The 18,687-nt window shown below is 40.8% G+C and overlaps 1 protein-coding gene across 4 annotated transcripts; it reads left to right on the plus strand.

The window, feature by feature from the left end:
• Positions 1-205: 205 nt before the first annotated feature.
• PTGR2 (prostaglandin reductase 2) lies at positions 206-16,696 on the plus strand. Of its 4 annotated transcripts, none has more exons than XM_080618523.1 (10): positions 206-251; positions 5,883-5,951; positions 7,316-7,434; positions 9,789-9,980; positions 10,594-10,764; positions 12,182-12,391; positions 13,204-13,325; positions 14,436-14,523; positions 15,284-15,323; positions 16,591-16,696. In XM_080618523.1, the coding sequence occupies exons 2-10, from the start codon at positions 5,915-5,917 to the stop codon at positions 16,653-16,655; spliced, it is 1,044 nt and encodes a 347-aa protein (XP_080474649.1). In that variant the 5' UTR covers positions 206-251; positions 5,883-5,914; the 3' UTR covers positions 16,656-16,696. The 4 variants fall into 4 exon arrangements, 3 of the variants coding, with proteins under 3 accessions (XP_080474649.1, XP_080474651.1, XP_080474650.1); XM_080618524.1 differs by lacking the exon at positions 206-251 and adding an exon at positions 1,038-1,089; XR_013956894.1 differs by lacking the exon at positions 13,204-13,325 and having other exon boundaries at positions 16,591-16,644.
• The last annotated feature ends 1,991 nt before the right edge of the window (positions 16,697-18,687 follow it).

Genomic DNA, 18,687 nt, shown 5'->3' on the forward strand with positions numbered 1-18,687 from the left:
GGAAAAGGGAAGAGGAAAGAAAAGGAAGCCCGAGTTGAGCCGCTGCCCGCCATCCACACTGCGCTAAAGTCCTCCGCGCCTCCCAGGACCCAAGCCGCGGCCATCACCACTTTAAGCAGTGGGCATCCGCGTTTCCTGTTTAAGGCCTCCGCGCATGCGCACGGGGGCCTGAGGCGGGGCCTCGGGGAAGGGGCGCGGCCGCCTGGCGGACGCGGAGGGAACGTGGCGGAGCGCTGGAGGCGTCTGTCAAGGTGAGCGGGAGCGCCGTGCGGCGGGGGGGGGCCGTGACGTCAGCGGGGCGAGGGGCCCGGCCTGCAGCCGACCGCACACGGGGAGCAGGGGGATGGTGGGAGAGGAGCGGTGTCCCCGACCGGGCAGAGCGGGGCCTCGGGACGGACCGGGAGCTGCCGCCGTCCCCTCGAGGTGAACCTGGCCCGGTGGTAGGTGTAAAACCGGCCTTGTTCCGCCTTGGGGGGTGTGTGTGGAGTGTTCTTGTTAGCTCCTTCCGATGCCTGCCTGACGGGAGAAGGCCATGTCCTCCTTCCCAGCAGTCGCTTCCTCAGGGTTAGCGCCTCCTGGCTGCCGGGTGCGCGAGGCACGGAGTTGAGGATGGGAGGAGGGAGCCGCTTGGATTGCTGACCTCTGGAACGGGAGCGTGGACCTGACTTTGCTGGGCTCTGTGTCAGGCTGTGGCCCGGGTGGTGGAGGAGGCCCAGAGGAAAGGAGCCCGCTCAGCACCCAGATCAGGCCGTTCTGCTGCTTGTAGGACTCAATATCCTTTGTTGCTACTGATCTCTCTCGGTTTCTCTCTCCTGCGTTGTTCTATCTGCAGCTTCTGAAATTGATATTGAACCACCTGCAAGACAGAATCCAGTGGCTTCTACCCTGACAGCAGCGATTTCTAAGTGGGTCTTTGGTCATCCTTAGGAAAGTGGATAATCAGTACACTCTGGGATTGCTCTCATGTGGGAGCCTGCATACTGCATCACAGGCTTCTCAAAAACACACCAGGTGATGCGCCTGCCTTTCTGGGAGCAATCTGCTGCCTTGTGTTCATTCCTGACTTGAAATCCTAAGAAAAAATAATGTGTTGGTATTTTTAAACAATTTTCATACAATGCAAGTATTTATTAAAAAGAGAGTAATGCCCGAGAGGTGGTAGCTGAAAGCTTTCAGCTTTTTTGACACCTGGATCTGAAAAAAGTAAAGTTTATGCAATCGGGTGTATATATGAGTGTATATACTTACTTTTGTGCTGTATGTCAGTCAGATTTGATAAAAAGTTCAAAGATACTAGGCTTCTTGTTAAAGAAACCTTCTTGTTAAAAAAAACCAAAAAGAGATGGCCGGATCAAGATTTTACTGCTGTTGTCAATCTTCCTTTTTTCACCTGTTTCTTGAGGGAAGGACTGCAGCCTGCCCTCAACCCTGACAGTGTGTCAAGAGAATCCACATGGAGAAAGCACTGTGGAGGAACTTCACACCAGAGAATTCAGTGATATGTGTAACATTAGGAAATCTGGATTTATTAGTTCAGTTCATGAAAGTACTTCTCTCTTTATGGCATTTGTTTTTCTCCATTCAGGACAGTCAGTTTTGATTCTGGCTTCTACCTTTTGAAAACTTGAGTTTGCAATTAATTAACATTCTTCAAATGTAGCGCCTCCTTAGGGGTGTGGTGGAGACTTTGATGCCTAATCCATTACATTCAGTTCCATTTCGATTCTGTTTCCAGTCATCTGACCTTGCCAGTTACTGGGGATTTTTTTGCCTTTTGCCCAGCCATTCCTATCTCAGTTTGCTTGGTTCTGTTACATTTGTAATTCCCAGTTTCTCCACTTCTCCCCATTCTGTTTTTCTCTTCCATGCTTTACTGGCCTTTCAATTGCTATTCTTGCCACATGTTTCTGTTCTGATTCTTAGTGCCAGTCATTCCCCTCTTTCCTTCCTGCATGTTTCTCATTCAGAGTCATTGTCCTTGAAATTTCTTTGAGTTTCCTCTGAGGATTCTTGTTCTAGCCATTTTGAGACCCCAGTTTCAGAAGACTTCCAGTCTTACTTGTTCTCTGCTTAAGTTGACTGCCTTCTTCCTTCATCCTGCCCAGGCCTGATACAGAAGGGATAAACAACCTCTTCTTTTATTTTTTTTCACTAGGCTGTGCCTGCCATGGGCTCTAACAACTTGGAAGCAGGTGAATTGTTTTGGCAAAAAAGTATGTAACTGAAAACTGGCTTATGGGCAGTCTCAGAAACACATTTTAGGAACTAGGACAAGCAAATTGGATTTTTTAGCACTAAGGAATTTATTGGACATTTTTAAAAGGAGTTGTATGTCTCTGCAAAAGCAGGAAGAGGCAAGGGGAGAAAGAGGGAGGAATAAACCTGGGCTAAAACATGCCTGAGACTCCTCCAGAGTTACTGCTCTTGCACTGCTTAATGCTCCTGCTGGTACCCAGAGGGTGGATCAAGGTGATCTTGTCATTGAATGATGATGTTGAAACTTTTTACTCCATCTGAGTTAAGGAGTAAACCCAACTCAGATTATTTTTGTTTGGAAAAGCTAAAAACCAGCAATGTGTGTTGCTTCCTCTTGGTCTTTAAAAAAAAATAGTCAAAATCCTCCTTCACTCAGGCATTACAGATATATTGAAAAGGATTATGTATGTGATGGAAATCTCCTTGAGTTCAATTTTACAACATCTCTTTCTCTAAAGACTTTCCTCAGTGTATGGTGCTAAAGGGTGGTGTCTGTATTTATTTTTTTAGTCACTTCCATGTTGTTTATAATGTGAGGAAAGTTTGTTTCTTACTATGTTATTAGAGTGACCATCTCCTTGTGTAATGTTGTTACTGATTTCCACTGTAGAGTAAGTGCAGTCATATTTAGAAGTACATGTTCTTCTCCAGTGCTGTATTTTACTGTGACAGCTGTCATAGAATGAGCGACAGTTTGCTTGCCAGCCATACTTTGTGTCCACCCACTCACAGTATCTGGAAGGTCCTCAAGTTGAATTAGTACACAGGCTTTTCAGCCAAAAGCTGTGAAAATGACCTGGGGGGAAATCAACAGAGTTTTTGTTCCCTCAGAGTGGCAGGCATTCTAAGTAGTAGTCTGAACTTATATTGTATACTTTTTCCACTCTTAACTTTCTATGCTGCTCTGTATTGCCTTTTCTTTCTTTTAGTATGTTAATATCTTTGAGTTTTTTCTATAAATAATTCTTTTTTTTTTTTTTCTGTACTATGATAGAAAGCAGGTATTTCAAGTATGGCTTAGGCACAATAAAATCACATTTCGTCATCTCTTGTTCAGATTGGGTTTTTGTGTGTCCTCAATGTAAAAAGAACATGGAACTGTTGGAACAAGTCCAGAGGAGGGCCACGAGGATGATCAGGGGACTGGAGCACCTCCCGTATGAAGACAGGCTGAGAAAGTTGGGGCTGTTCAGCCTGGAGAAGAGAAGGCTGCGTGGAGACCTCAGAGCAGCCTTCCAGTATCTGAAGGGGGCCTACAAGGATGCTGGGGAGGGACTCTTCATCAGGGACTGTAGTGACAGGACAAGGGTTAATGGGTTAAAACTTAAACAGGGGAAGTTTAGATTGGATATAAGCAAGAAGTTTTTTACTGTAAGGATGGTGAGGCACTGGAATGGGTTGCCCAAGGAAGTTGTGAATGCTCCATCCCTGGCAGTGTTCAAGGCCAGGTTGGACAAAGCCCTGGGTGACATGTTTTAGTGGGAGGTGTCCCTGCCCATGGCAGGGGATTGGAACTAGATGATCTTAAGGTCCTTTCCAACCCTAACTATTCTATGATTCTATGTATTAAGTTTCAGGATAAGAAAACTGAGTCAGCAGTTTTGACAGTGGCCCTTTCTGTAAGGCATGAGCTGCACAGCAGTTCTGCCTTCTCTATGTGGTTTAGAAACAGTGGATCAAACCCTTAATACCAGGGATAGATTTGAACTGAAAGTGAGTAGTGTATCGAGGAGTGATTTGTCCAGACTTCATGTAAGCTGTCAGTTCACTGTTGGTTTATATACACTGCATTTTTAACTCATTATTTCTGCCCAGAGCAGCTTCATTAGAGGTTATAAATTTCAGCCAAGTTCTATATGTGCACAAATTGTTTACTAGAGTATGGTGGGCCTTTTAAATTGCAGTGGGCACATCTGACAGTATAAAATGCTAAGGCAATTGCTCTGGGGATATCAACTGTACCACTTGAATGTAATTTTGTTAGGCAGATGTTATCTGGAGGAATTTGAAGTTTTGTTCTGAAAAGTGTTTTATGAAAGAAGTACAAAGTGATGTGCCCATGGTTCCACAGGAAGTCTACAGCCGAGTAGAGTGCTGAACCCAGCATCTGCCAAAGTTTATTTTTAGATAATCCTTCCTGTTAGGGTTTTACATGAGTATATTTATTCCAGAGATTCTATCAGCTGTGTGGGTATAAAAATTGATTTTTATTTCTCTATTAACTCCTGTATTTTCAATGCTTGTTTTTTGTTTTAAACAGTAACATGTAACTTGATCAAAGTGTAGGTTCTTTTCCTTTTGTTGTAGATCGATGTCCTGCATTTTTCTGTCCAAAGAATTGTGGAGGTCACTTAATTTTTATTGATGTGATGCTGTAAAGACACATACAAGATTCATTTCTTGTGGTTTGTTTGGGTTTCTTTCTTGTAGCACACTTGGGTGTTGAAATACTGAAAAGAAACTAACCCTGGAATAATTTCTGCTTACTGAGTAGCTTTTCAAGTGCAAACATGATCAAATGTCAAACCTTTATCTGGTTTATGACCAAGATACTTTTGCTTTGAGTCATTTAGAGGTTTTAGAGGAGAGAGAAAGGCCCATCTTATCCTGATAACTTTTTAATTATAGTTTTCAGCACTCCAGGCTGTATTCCCAGCTGCTGTAATGCAACTACTATAACAGTACAGGTGGAAGGTTCTGTATTTTGCAGTGTTCAAATAGTAAAGATGTTGGATAAGTGTGGTGGTGTACTCTTTCTAGGCTCATCTGTTTAGCTTCACTCCAATTTGCAAACTAAACATTATGACAAAGGCATCAGCTATGATGTTTCATTCCTTAATGCCCATGGTTCTTGTGATGGTTGGTTATTTATGGCACTCAGCTGAGAATAGTAAGAATATTTTTATTTTGTATTAGCTCTGGAAGCATGTAAAAGCATGATTTGTCTCCTGCTAAATCAGGTTCATTCCCTCTTAGTCACATTGGCATCTCACAGTTGCAAGAACACAGATTTATAGTTCTCTTTTAAACTGTTGAAATTCAAGGAGAAATTTTTCAGTAAAACAGTTGAAATGATGATCTATTTCTTTCTCACCTTGGGCCAGATCATTTCTTAGGAGAAAATGTGCTGCTAATAGAAAGTCCTGCTATTTCATGTGAAGCATCTTAAACACAACAATCTCTTTTTATATATACCTGCTTACTGCTGTTACTGGCATGTGTGCATGCCTTTTATTTGCACCTGACCTCTGCGTGCAAAGCTGTGTCTGTGTCTTCTAGGTGGAAACAGCACAGGAAAACAAACCAAACCCATCTCTTACAACGTGCTCTGGAGTGGTGATCATCTTACAAGGAGCACAGTACATTAGAATTGTCAGTCTTTCCAGAAGATGCTACTGTGACACTGTATAAAATCATAGCTTTAACAAGATAAACAGGGAAACTCTTTATTCACAAGTTTGTTTATTTTACATTTGAAGTTATTTTATATGATTCTTGGGCATGGATGCTGAAGTTGGCAAGGCACATATTTCATCCCCAGTTTCCAAATTACGAAGTACTTTGCCTCATATCCTATTTCAAGAAAACTTGTGTTTCAGTCCTTAAAACGCTGTTTTCCTTTGTAGAATTCCAGTGTGGAATTGCTGCAAAAGCAGAGATGATTATACAGAGAGTAGTGCTGAATTCACGCCCTGGTATGTATTTCTCTCAAGCAGTGGAGCAATGTGTTTGTTATGGTTGCCTAATGCAAAATGGGGAGGGTAGAAACACACAGTAACTTAAGATACTGACATTTCTATATCTTAATATTGCAGGCAGCAATAAGTAAAGTTTATTGTGAGCTGTATTTATTTGGTCTGTGTATACTGATGTTCTCTCAGATGAGAAAAAAGGGTTTAATGCATAACATAGGAGAAAACCCTAAGTTTAGGGACTCAAAGTGAAGAAAGATCAGCAAGCATTGCTTTTTAGTTCTGATATTTGTTCATCCTGCATTTTAAGAGATGACTAAAAGAAAGTATTTTTGTTACTGGTAATTTTTGTTTCCTTTTAGTAAATACTGAATATTTTATTCCTCCCATGTGTCAAAGTGTTTGTTTTTTAAATTTACACTTCTGAGGATTAGTTTACTTCTTTAGTTACATATTTGCCTTGTTACATGTAAGCACAATGTTTTGAATAGTGAGTTTATAAATTGTCTGTTGTAGAAGACCCACAGGCATGCTTTAAGTTTTGGAGGGAGGGTTGTATACTGCTCAATGCCAAATAAGTCCTGAGAGGATAAGAACAATTGTGTAAGCTGCAAGTAAGTCTGTCTTTGTGCAAATCAAATGTTACAGCAATAGAGTGCTGGAGTCACCCACTCTGATTTAAAACACACACAGGTATCAGGCTCTTTCCTTTTAGTGCTGGTGGTTCCAGCTGTAAGTCTGACTGATCTGCTGCATGTGGCACCCACCTGAGGATGAAGCCTCCAGTTCTGGGTCTCTTGGCATGTGTATCATAGGTGTTTCTGGGAAGTTTATTTAAGGAGGTCTGTCTGTAGCTGCAGAGGGGTGCTCTTGCTACATATGCATGTGCAGTGGCAATGGTCTGTACTTCCCCAGTCTCACTGAGTTAGAAGACTGAAAGAGGGAGAGTTTAAAACTTAACCTGATTAAAATTTATGGTCATTTGTTACTGGCAGAATAGCACATGATGCTTTTGTTATGTGAGAGAAGTCCCACTGCGTGTCTTTGTTTTGAAAGTTAGGGGCTTTTCAACACATAGTGTATATAGAACCATTTTTTGGGAAGGGGAACAGCCAATTGTCGGTCAGGGCAAGTGCCTGCTACTGGCCCAGGCAAGCGTTAGCTGACAGATCAGTGTGTCTTCAGTTTGGGTGGTGGCGATGCACCCATTTAAATTGTAGTCTGTAACACACAATCTGAAAGTTGGTCTGTTTTATGCCTACTAGTAGCCTAACTTACTCTAAAAAGGACTATCTTAAAAGAAGGCCTTCCCATATTGATTAAGGGAAGCTCTATATTGATTTATTTGTTTGATTTTATAATACTAGGTAAGAATGGTGTGCCGGTGGCTGAGAACTTCCGACTCGAGGAAAGTACAATAGCAGATGCAATCCAAGTGGGACAAGTGCGTGTTAGAACCCTTTATCTCTCTGTGGACCCTTACATGGTAAGTGATGGACTTAGATCTAAGCCAGAATTTGTTTTTTAAAATACCTTCAACTCTGTACCTGTCATAGAATCAAAGAATGGTTTGGATTGGAAAGGACCTTAAGATCATCTAGTTCCAACCCCCCTGCCATGGGCAGGGACACCTCACCTTAGACCATGTCACCCAAGGCTCTGTCCAACCTGGCCTTGAACACTGCCAGGTTACCAGTTATAGTCATTAATGTTCCTGTGATATACATATAGGAATATGATTTTATAGTGTTACTGTAAAAGTGGGTTGGAGAAACTGTCTAAGACTCAGTTTGGAGTTTTAGACAGCAGCATTCTTTATTGCAGCGCTGGCTGCACACAAAAATTGTTTTGCAAAGGTGAGCACACCCCTTACTTGCTGACAACAGCTATATATTAGAATCATGGAATCATAGAATAATTAGGGATGGAAAGGACCTTGAGATCATCTAGTTCCAACCCCCTGCCATGGGCAGGGACACCCCACACTAAACCATATCACCCAAGGCCTCATCCAGCCTGGCCTTGAACACTGCCAAGGATGGAGCATTCACAACCTCCCTGGGCAACCCATTCCAGCACCTCACCACCCTCTCAGTAAAGAATTTCTTTCTTAGATCCAATCTAAACTTCCCCTGTTTAAGTTTGAACCCGTTACCCCTTGTCCTGTCACTACAGTCCCTGATGAATAGCCCCTCCCCAGCATCCTTATAGGCCCCCTTCAGATACTGGAAGGCTGCTCTGAGGTCTCCACGCAGCCTTCTCTTCTCCAGGCTGAACAGCCCCAACTTTCTCAGCCTGTCTTCATACGGGAGGTGCTCCAGTCCGCTGATCATCCTCGACCCTGATGATCCCTGATCATCCCCTGATCATATTTAGCCTACTCAGGCATATTCATAGCTTTCCCAAGAACTAATTACAATATTTGCATCCTAATTAAGCATGCCCTTTCTTGCTGAGTGGGGGGTCTCTGGTGGTCAATGACAGTCTTCCTCACTGTGTTTACTGAGTGACCTCAGCGCTTGTGCACCTTTGCAAGGTCCTAGTGCTGAGTTAGCAGTTGGTATGTCCTTGCTTCTGTTTGTTTCAGTCTTGCTCTGCGTTGGGCGCCACTCTGCTGTCTTGAAGGCTGGCATCCTTGGTCTTATTTACTGTCTCCTTAGTTGTTATCAGTCCTGTGATGTTCCTTCCCCCTTCAGCCAAACATTCCTTTCTCTCTGTGTGTTAGTAAGTTAGAACAATTTGGTCTATTCTACTATGTTAAAGGCACACACACACTATTGTTAGTTCTAAAATTTAAGCCTACAATAGGACCAGGAAGAGACTGTGAGCCCTGATATATCATGACAGATTTGGTTTTCTGAACTTTGCCTTTTTTAGATACATTTTTTTCACCCCATAAAATGAAGTACTTTTCAGTTGAGGGGAGTGTGGGCGGAGGAGGAAGAATATTTCATGATGAAGCAAGAAAGGGACATGAAAAAAAATTCTAGACACCTAAATGCTTCAATAAATATTATTTTGTTGTTACCTCTTTTGTTTAGTGATATTTTCTCCTTAAGTGGGTGATGGCAGGACAAAAATGTGTCAATACATTGTAAATAATGGAAGCAAAGAGGATTAGTGAATGAAACCATAACCAGCACTTGCACCTAATTCTGCAAAACTGTAGAAACCATGCATTTGGGAGAGCTGTAGGTTGACGTGGAAGTGAAGATAGGAGAAGCAGACAAACGGAGTCTGCTAATGTGTAAAACTTTGCTATAAAGAAAATTCTGATAATCTCTTCCTGGCATAAATGAAGACAGAAAAGAAACACTCTTAATTTCAGGAAAGTACGTGTAGCTTGGGAATTAAGGAAAAGTTCAAGAATCCTGAAGTACCAGCTCAGGCTACAGGGGGAGATAGAAAATGTTTCAGAGTTCGAGAGGTTTGTCTGTTCTTCAGTGCATAGGCATGGACTGAATGACTTATGGGTGGTTTTTTTTTCAGTCCTACATTTCTATGATTCATCCAGTTAAGGAATGGCATTTACAGGATTCTCCTCAGACCCAAGCCAGTTGTCTTCATTTGCATGGCTGACTTTGAGACAGCATCTACAGAATGTGTTGGCTTTGATGAGGCTGGTGGAGGAGATCAGAATGATCCATCTTCCTTTTTTACTGAGCAAACAAGAGGGAGAAAGATCTAAGAAAATATTAGGACTGTTTGGGGCTTATTGAGAGACTTTTGAGCAGCCCTTTGTGTTTGAAGTTTTATAAGTATCTCACCCCCACCTTCATTTGAACTCACAAACAAACCATGTGTTCCCCCAGAGCTTCTCATTAAAGCCTTGTCTTTCAGCGCTGCCGAATGAATGAGGACACTGGCTCAGATTACCTCCTGCCCTGGCAGTTGTCTGAAGTTGCTGATGGTGGGGGCATTGGGGTTGTGGAGGAGAGCAAGCATGACAGCTTTGCTAAAGGAGACTTTGTAATCTCCTTCAATTGGCCCTGGCAGACAGTGGCAATTCTGGATGGAAGCTTGCTACAAAAGGTAATGTAAAATGTAAATGCAACTGTTTTCTTTTCCTAAACCTTTTTTATTTTTTTATTTTTTTTAAATAGTGGCTAATGACACTAGTTTTTAGTCAAAACCAAACTAATGTTATTGGAGCAACTACTTCTCAAAAGGCAGATCAGCTCACAGGTGGCAAAATCTGTATCAGTTTCTTCTTTTCTTCATGTAAAAGAGAAAATTATTGTAGTTTAAGAATGTATATTTGGCAATAAACTCCTTCCTTTAGGACCCTCTGCCACTGATCTGCAATTGCAATATTTGTTGAACTGTACTATTTTATCCTTTATGCTAATATAGGGATAGTTCACCATTGCTGGAAACCTCTTCATTCCCGAGTGCTTTTTGACACTTCAGTAATTTAAGTTTTTGTGAGTTACTTTGTTGAAAAACTTCTTCTAGAACTCTGGAAATACAATCTGTGTTTCATTTTGTAGAATTTTGTTATTAGGATAGAGCTAGGTCCTAGAGAGCTTGCCCCTACCTTGCCTGGTAAATATCCTGAGTTACTCTTTTATCCTCAGACAAATAGCAAACAACAAAACCTCACATTAAAAAGCAATGAACACCTCCGTGTATTTCTGTTTTGTAGCTCATTCCACAACTTGTAAACGGACGCCTTTCCTACTTCCTCGGTGCAGCTGGCATCACAGGACTGACGGCCCTGTTGGGTATAAAGGAGAAAGGACACGTGGCTGTGGGTGCAAATCAGACAATGGTGGTGAGCGGAGCAGCCGGTGCCTGCGGGTCTTTGGCCGGCCAGGTGGGTGAACTTAAGACATGCAAGCATACTCTGTTACCAAGTTTATCTTCTGAAATACGCTGGTTAGTAATGAGACAAGGAGGCACAAAAGCACAATGTAATCAGTTCTAAGTAAGGTTAAGTTTGATGGCTTTGTAATGGAAAATAACTGCGGTGCTTGAAGGTAGTTGACATAGTTTTAGGTCCTTAGGACCTTAGTACAAACAGTGTAAGAAAAGCAGAATAGGAAAACAGGACCTGGGGATGGGGAGTATCTGGGACTAGCAGATGTCCAGGATGGGAGCAGTTAAACTAACTGATAAGTACAAGGACAGGATGATTGCTGCTTCTGTAATGTTAATTAAGGTGGTGCTTCAAAGACTGCCAGAAGTCATGAAGATGGTTGGGAGAAGTAACGACCCTTAAAGAGTGCCATCACATTTTTGTATGCATGTGAGAAACTTTCTGGAAAATGATGTAATCCATGTGTAGCCTCAGGGATATGTATGTGTGCCCAGTGACAATATAAGAATGGCCTGTATAGCAATACGGTGATACACGTTAAGAGGAGCTATCCCCCGTGTCTCCCGGCTCCGCAATAAAGAATACCTGCTTGTCAACTTGAAACTCTTGGTGAGTTCATTCCTGGAGTTTTCTCCGAATCAGTAAAAGTATGGATAAAGTCATTGTAAATGTGAGTAGGTACAACTCCATGACAAAGGCCACTTCCACAGGTTTGACTCACACTCTCGCTGAGAAAGATTTTAGGTGTGAAACTCCAGTTTCATGAAACTGGGATAGGAGAAAACAGCCCAAAGCGATTACTTGTCAATGGATAAAGTCGACGGTATAAGTACATGTATTTACTATACATTTATATAGTTGTTTGGTGTTTGAACACAGTCTTTGAGTTGACTGGCAACTTCAATTTTTTTTCTATAGCAGTAAAAAAATGTAATAACCCCCTTCTTTGGATTGTGTTCCATGACATCCTTTGTATTTTGAGGTTCACAGCCCTTTTATCCTCTTCAGCTTTGCAGAACCTGTTGCAGTGGGTTTGTGTGTGCGTATGTGCATATCTATAAAGATCTATAGAATGTGTTTAAATCAATTATTGTCCAATCTTTTTGGCCTTTTATTAGCTATATAACGGTACTTGGCAGGTGGTGATTTTTTTTTGCTGTATTTGGCTTTCCAGTACTGCCAGTCACTGGTGACTCCACAGTCTAAACCTCCTGCAGTCACTGAGTTTCACTGGCAGATTTCAGCTGTACCTGTCCCTTCCCTAGGTGTGAGGAGGGAGTGACAAGAGACAGTTGTGTCACATGAGATGGGGGGGACGGGGGAGAACTGTAACACCCCCTGGTACTTTCATGCAGATGAATGATCTCACTTCTCTTTCTTGTTTGTGTTTTTTGTTTTTATTGTGAACCTGCAGATTGGCCGTCTGGAGGGCTGCTCCAAAGTGGTGGGGATCGCTGGCACGGATGAAAAGTGCTCCATTTTGGTCCAAGAAATGGGATTTGATGCTGCTATTAATTACAAGAAGGGGAATGTGGCAGAGCAGCTACGTGAATTCTGCCCAGACGGTGTGGATGTTTACTTTGACAATGTTGGTGGAGACATCAGTGATACAGTTATAAGTCAGGTGATTATACCAGCTGTCAGGTTATTCTAGTCACTCTCCAGTGTCTGCGTGCCCAGCTTTGGATTAATTCATATTGGAGACTAGCCTGCAATACAGCAGAGCAGGTTTTTCACTTCATTGATTTAATCCAGGTGCTGATTCTGGTCTTGAGAAATGAGATACTTGAAATCAGTGCCATCTGATTAGATGAAATCTAATTAGATTGAAATCTGTCATCTGGATTAGGCTGGCAATGTAATAACAGAAACACAATTTCTGCTTGTTATTTCTCACTTCTTTGGCCAGGGGACTTGGTAATTTTCTAAAAACCTGGTCTGCTAGTGTAGTAATGTTGGGTTTTGTCAGCTTTGGTTTTCTGGCTGCACAAAAAAACCAACTCTGCTGGGCCTCCATGAAGACTTTTGACCAGCCCTCTTCATTGTTAACAGGCGACTATTCTGTCTCATGGCAGGGAGGCTCTGGTGGCAGCCTCTGAATCACAGCCATATCCAACTTTGTCCTATTACACCTCTCCTCCTTACATAAAGGACAGAAAGTAAGATAACAAGTTGTTGAATTCCTTGCCTCTTTAAATTACATAAATTGGGCTGTATAGCTTTTATTTTTCCATTCTTGCCCTGCATTTATCTATTTGAATGTTGTCGTAGATTGAATTGTACTGCCTGCAATTCTCCCAGTCTTTTCTAGGAAATGTGGCTCTAATTAAGGATACCCATGTGAACATGTTGTAATATAATCTGTTGCATCTCTGGAAAATCTAGTTTCTGAGACCAAGGAATGTAATTTTTCTCACTTTGTGGTGTCCCAAACAGATGAATCAAAACAGCCATATCATCCTATGTGGACAGATTTCTCAGTATAACAAAGATGTGCCTTATCCTCCTCCGCTGTCTCCTGACATAGAAAAAATACAGAAAGAAAGGAATATCACAAGGTACATTTCTCTTCCAGAACTTGTGGCCAGGTTTCAGGTAGATCGTGCACATCATGTTGTGACTGATGTGCAGAAGCCTGTAGATCCACACTAGGCACATGTAATCAGAACAGAATGTTGCCATACTAAACAAGGGAACTATAATCACAGTGTCAGTAAAATCTTTCTCTTACCTTTGTCTGTATCAGCATAAAAATGGGAAAGGATGTTGTTGCATGTTAATATAGTTGTCTATTATGCATTGTCTGTGGTTGCTTGATTTAGTCGTGGAGTCTCTGTCAGATTCTTCAGTACGAGGGAAGGTGTTGCCATGGTTCTGGTCTCAGATGTTTTGCAGGGTGCTTTCTCTCCAAGTGTAGTAGTTCAGACAGAGGGAATAGAAAATATTTCTAAAGTAAGGATGCAGCTGATGCAGTGATTGTATTGAAATTATCTTTTTAGTATTTGGGGTTTTATTAGATAATGGGACTGCAGGTGTGACAGATATATACAGGTAAACCACTGAGTTTTGTTATGACTGGGAATTTTGGAATCTCCTGTCACGGTTCAGGTGGAGCTAAGGTAGAGATTAGGAGTGAAGTCTTAGGAGACTTCATTCATTGCATTGCAGAAAGTTAGGGAGACACTTGATCTCTGTGCAACAGATTGACCTCTTCTAATAAAAATTCTTTTCTTGTCCCTGTTATTTTTGTCTGCACTTTAAAAAAATGGATAAAAATACTAAAATACACCATGCATGGTAGAAGGCAGTGGAGAATTTAGTCAGTACTTTGCTACAAGAAATTATCATTTCTGATGATCATTTCAGTTTCTCTTGATCTCTACAGACAGATGTAACAGCAGATTATGCAGAATTTTAGGGAGCCTGAGGGTTAATTCTTATTCACTATCTAATTGCAGGACTCTTCTCTTTGACTCTCGGGCAGAATTACTTGTCTAAGACCAGTGTTACTGTGAAGCTTCCACTGAGGGAGGTGTCTCAACAAGCTGGCAAAGCTCTGAGCTATGTCTTGTTGTAATTAGTACCCATAACCCTTCAGGTTCAACTGCTGTTCAAAATATGCTTACCCAAGGTTTCTTAAATCAAGACTGATTCTTGTTTTTTCACAGGGAAAGATTCTTAGTGTTGAACTATATGGACAAACAAGAAGCTAGTGTATTACAGCTCTGTCAGTGGATCCAGGAGGGTAAACTGAAGGTAAGAATTTTTAATCCATGGCCTTTGATATGATCTCCTCAGGTCGTGGTCTGACTACAAGAAGTCTAGTTTCTTTGTCCCTGGCTCTCCTAGCATGCCTCAGAACTGGAACAGATTTTCCGAAGAATGTGTAAGTATAATTGTAAGCTTCTTAGGTAGCACTGGTGTAGTAGATACCTGCTGAGGATGGTGTGACTGTAGTATGACAGACTTTTCTAATCACATGCTGCAGATGTCTGTATTCTTTCTTTCAGCATAGGGTGCAAGTGCCTTTTTATGTAAAGAATCAGACCTTCAAAAAGACTTACTTTCAAATACCTGATGAGTTAAGTCCTGAATGCTTTTGGGGATATTGTCTGAAGTTTTGTTTCAAGCTTTATAATCACTGTTTATTATTTTGTGATGGGTAGATGCTTTATCCATCCTTTTCCTATGACGTGTGTCTGAATTGGGTTTTGGTTCTTCAGTAACAGGTAAATGAGTACATTTCATTCTTCAGTAATAAGTAAATCGGTAAGTTTTCCTGGGGAAATCCTGAGACGCTACATTTTTGCAGGGGCAGGGATGTTCTGAGTGAAGAATTAAATCAGAAAGTGTTCACTCCTCTCTTGATGAAAGAACCTGACTCAAACAGAGCACTGCCCATTGCAGCAAGAGAATCCTTGAGATTTTGGTAGCTTCTGTGGTGGTTTCATGGCATGTTTCTAAGAAGTGTTAATCTTGTTTGAAGAAAGCTAAAATGACTCATTTGCATTGACAGGTCAGAGAGACCGTGGTAGAAGGCTTAGCAAACATTGGTGGTAAGACTTTTACACCATTTTCTAAGAGTAATAATCTGATTAAATACAATGACAGTAGAGGTTAACTACCTCCTTTGCTTCATTTGCCAATTCAGGTTTTTATATTTTATCTAAAATGTAGTTTTAATGTTATAATAAAATACTTTTTTTTCCCAGAAGGTATAAATATGTTCTGTGAGAGGATTATTTTATGTTAAAAATAAATTTAATACAAATTTTAAGATTCATTTGTTTGTTTTACAATCAGGGGGGATTTAACTCTTAAACTGGTACCTTAGCTGGTGATATCATGCTGATCTTACAGATTTAAAGTGCTGCCCATTTGTTATTACTAAGAAAATGGTATTTTGGAAACTTTGAACTCATCCTTTTTAAAAACCCAGTATCTAACAGTGCTTGTTAATGGATTTGATAACAAAAAGTACACACAAGAAGGGGAAAACATAACAGATTGCTAAATAAAGTGAAAAATAATTTCTTTTAAAGGAACAAAATGGCCTGTAGCCTGTTCAAAAAATCTGTAACAAAGAAAATCTAAAAGTGAAGAGGGTCTTGTGGCTGCAGTGAGACAGCGAGAGAGCCAGTTGATTCCAGATGTGCTGTAAGAATGCTTCCCTTGCAAGTAACAGGGGAGAGTATGGTTTAATTAAGTCTTTAGTCCCACAAGGTTGGAAGTCAGTAGAATTAAGCAATAGCCAAATCTTACAGATTTAAATTTATTCTAATCATTTTTACTTACTGGTATACATGTGGATTTTGATGGAATTTCATCAAATACAGCAGTCATATTTCATATTTTATTTACTCCAAGATTTATTCCTTTGCACCAGCTTCTCCCATTTATCGTACCACACAGAGTGTTGATAAACCTTTTTCTTTCACAAAGGTTTGTCAAACCCACAGCATTTGTGGGGTCTCCAGTCACGCTTTGTCTTTCTGTTTGGTGTTTGCATGGCATATCATAAAAGCATCAAATTTAATGGTTAATTTGTATAGGGCCAAACAGTTGCTTGCAAATCAGGGGTTTTAGTTATTACACAAGACTGCCCTTAGCAGTTTATTACAGATTAGCTTTTTTCCTTTTTCTTCTTCTAAATTTAGCATGTCATTAGGGATAAATATGTTTAGGTCCAAAACGTGATCTCTCCCTCTCTGTTCTGGGCAGCTGTTTCAGACATTAGCTTCTACCTTTTCTTTAAATAATCTTTCTTAAAAGTCACTTGGCACATTTTGCTTGCACTAACTGATTTCATTATTTCTCTTGAAGCTGCTTTCCAGTCCATGATGAGTGGAGGCAATATTGGAAAACAGATCGTCTCAGTTTCTAAGTAAAAGTCATTCCTTTGGGAAAAATAATTGGATTCTATCTCTAACAGTGAGCAAGTTTTTACTTATACTGTTTTCTTAAATAAGCCATTAAGTTGTTCTGTATGTACTGAAAGCAGAGATTCTGGGATGCTAATAAACTAAATAGAACTGGAAACAGGAATGCAATGATTTATACTAGAAACAAGTAATACAGTCTTTGACACTTTGACAGCTGCCAGCTAGCACACTTGCACATATTTCATGGCTATGGTTTGAAAGTTGGAACACACTGGGAGCCATTTCCAATAAGCAGGATCTATGCAGCCACCTAATTTTGGGTGTTAGAATTTACCAGCAGAGACGAGCACCATTCCAGTGCAGTTTGTCTCAGTGGCCAAGAACATCTCTAGGAGTTTTTAATGTACTAGTGTAAATTCCCTGACAGTCAAGTCAATCTGCTTAATCTTTAGAATTTAACTGTTCTCATTTTTACAGATAATTGCAATGAAAAATTCCGTTTCTGGAATTCAGGGTCTCTAATAACAAAGGTATTTCCATTTTGCCATCTGGAACAAATTTCCATTGATGTGTCTTGTCCATTTCTCTGTATTGTATCATTATATCCCCTATTTTCAGAGCATTTGAAACCTCATTCATTTACAACTCCATCTGCATGCTGACTTTCATCAGAGAGAGGTTGATTCCAAATCCTACTGTATCTTATTTTTATGGTAATCTCCCCAATTACTCTGTTTTTTTCTGCGGTTTATACCTCTCCAGGGTGACAGAAAGAGAATCTCAAAACATGCTGCCTGATGAGGGAGGGAAACTTTGCAGACAACTGATTTTCTGTTCCCTCAGTAACTTATCTTGGCTCTGAATTTTTGGTCTAACAATGCTCTTTTACCATCTCAATGGAGAAACTGTTTCCAAGTCTGCCTAGCAAATGGAACTGAAGAGATTGTATCTTGGAAATGAAACAAAGGGATAGAAAAGGGAACAGATAATTATCTTAAAGACATTAGAATTCCACTACTGTGTACATTCAGAGACATTAGCACAGATTTATTTAGAGAATGAGATTGTTGATGACACATTCTGATTTAGTTTGGTTTTGGTTTTAATTCATTTGCCTTTAAGGGAACTGCTGCCAAACAGCAGGGTCAGCCCTGCTGTCCAGAGAATGAATTATCTAGGTCTGCAGGAGTCACCTAGGACAAACTAAATGGAATCCAAGGACTAGGAAGGAAACATTATGCAAAAAATTGGGCATTATAAATCATTTTGTGTGCTCTTGAAAGTAAGGGAAGTATCAGGATTGCCTAATATGGTTGTAAACAGTATGAAAACCAGTCCATTCATTTCCTAGTGCTGAAGCTGTTCTGTAAGAAGAAAGTATGCAGTGATGGATGCCATAAACTTTGAGGAAGAGAAAGACACTTGCATTATAGAATTAGATTATATAAATCTTCCAGTATGCTTTTTTCAATTACAAAACTAGTGACTGGTTCACTTTCAGCTAGATTGCGAATCCAGCATCAGCATAACTAACTAAAGCAGCATTAATAAGTCTGACACTGGGATTAGAAGACAAAATTTTATGCAATCAGTATGATCATAGTTAGCAAATGAAGATGGGAAAGCAATGGATGAGTGAAATTCGATGACTTGCTGCATAGTGACTGTTTATAGGTGGTAATTCTGTTGGGAAAGTTAAGCAGGCTTGTAAGTCTTGAGAATTTGGATGTATATTAAAATAAGAGGCAGGAGGACATGCAGTGATCATAGAATCATAGAATAGTTAGGGCTGGAAAGGACCTTGAGATCATCTAGTTCCAACCCCCCTGCCATGGGCAGGGACACCTCACACTAAACCATGTCACCCAAGGCCTCATCCAACCTGGCCTTGAACACCGCCAGGGATGGAGCATTCACAGCCTCCCTGGGCAACCCATTCCAGTGCCTCACCACCCTCTCAGTAAAGAATTTCTTCCTTATATCCAATCTAAACTTCCCCTGTTTAAGTTTGAACCCGTTACCCCTTGTCTTATCACTA

Source organism: Psittacula echo, assembly GCF_963264785.1.
Source record: "Psittacula echo genome assembly, chromosome: 5".
In the NCBI taxonomy this organism is placed as follows: domain Eukaryota; kingdom Metazoa; phylum Chordata; class Aves; order Psittaciformes; family Psittacidae; genus Psittacula; species Psittacula echo.

Coding starts and splice junctions, on each gene's coding strand:
- PTGR2 (XM_080618523.1), top strand. CDS start 5,915: ATGATTATACAGAGAGTAGTGCTGAATTCACGCCCTG. Junction 13,326..14,435: donor AAAGAAAGGAATATCACAAG/GTACATTTCTCT, acceptor GTTTTTTCACAG/GGAAAGATTCTTAGTGTTGA. Junction 15,324..16,590: donor AGGCTTAGCAAACATTGGTG/GTAAGACTTTTA, acceptor TTTCTCTTGAAG/CTGCTTTCCAGTCCATGATG.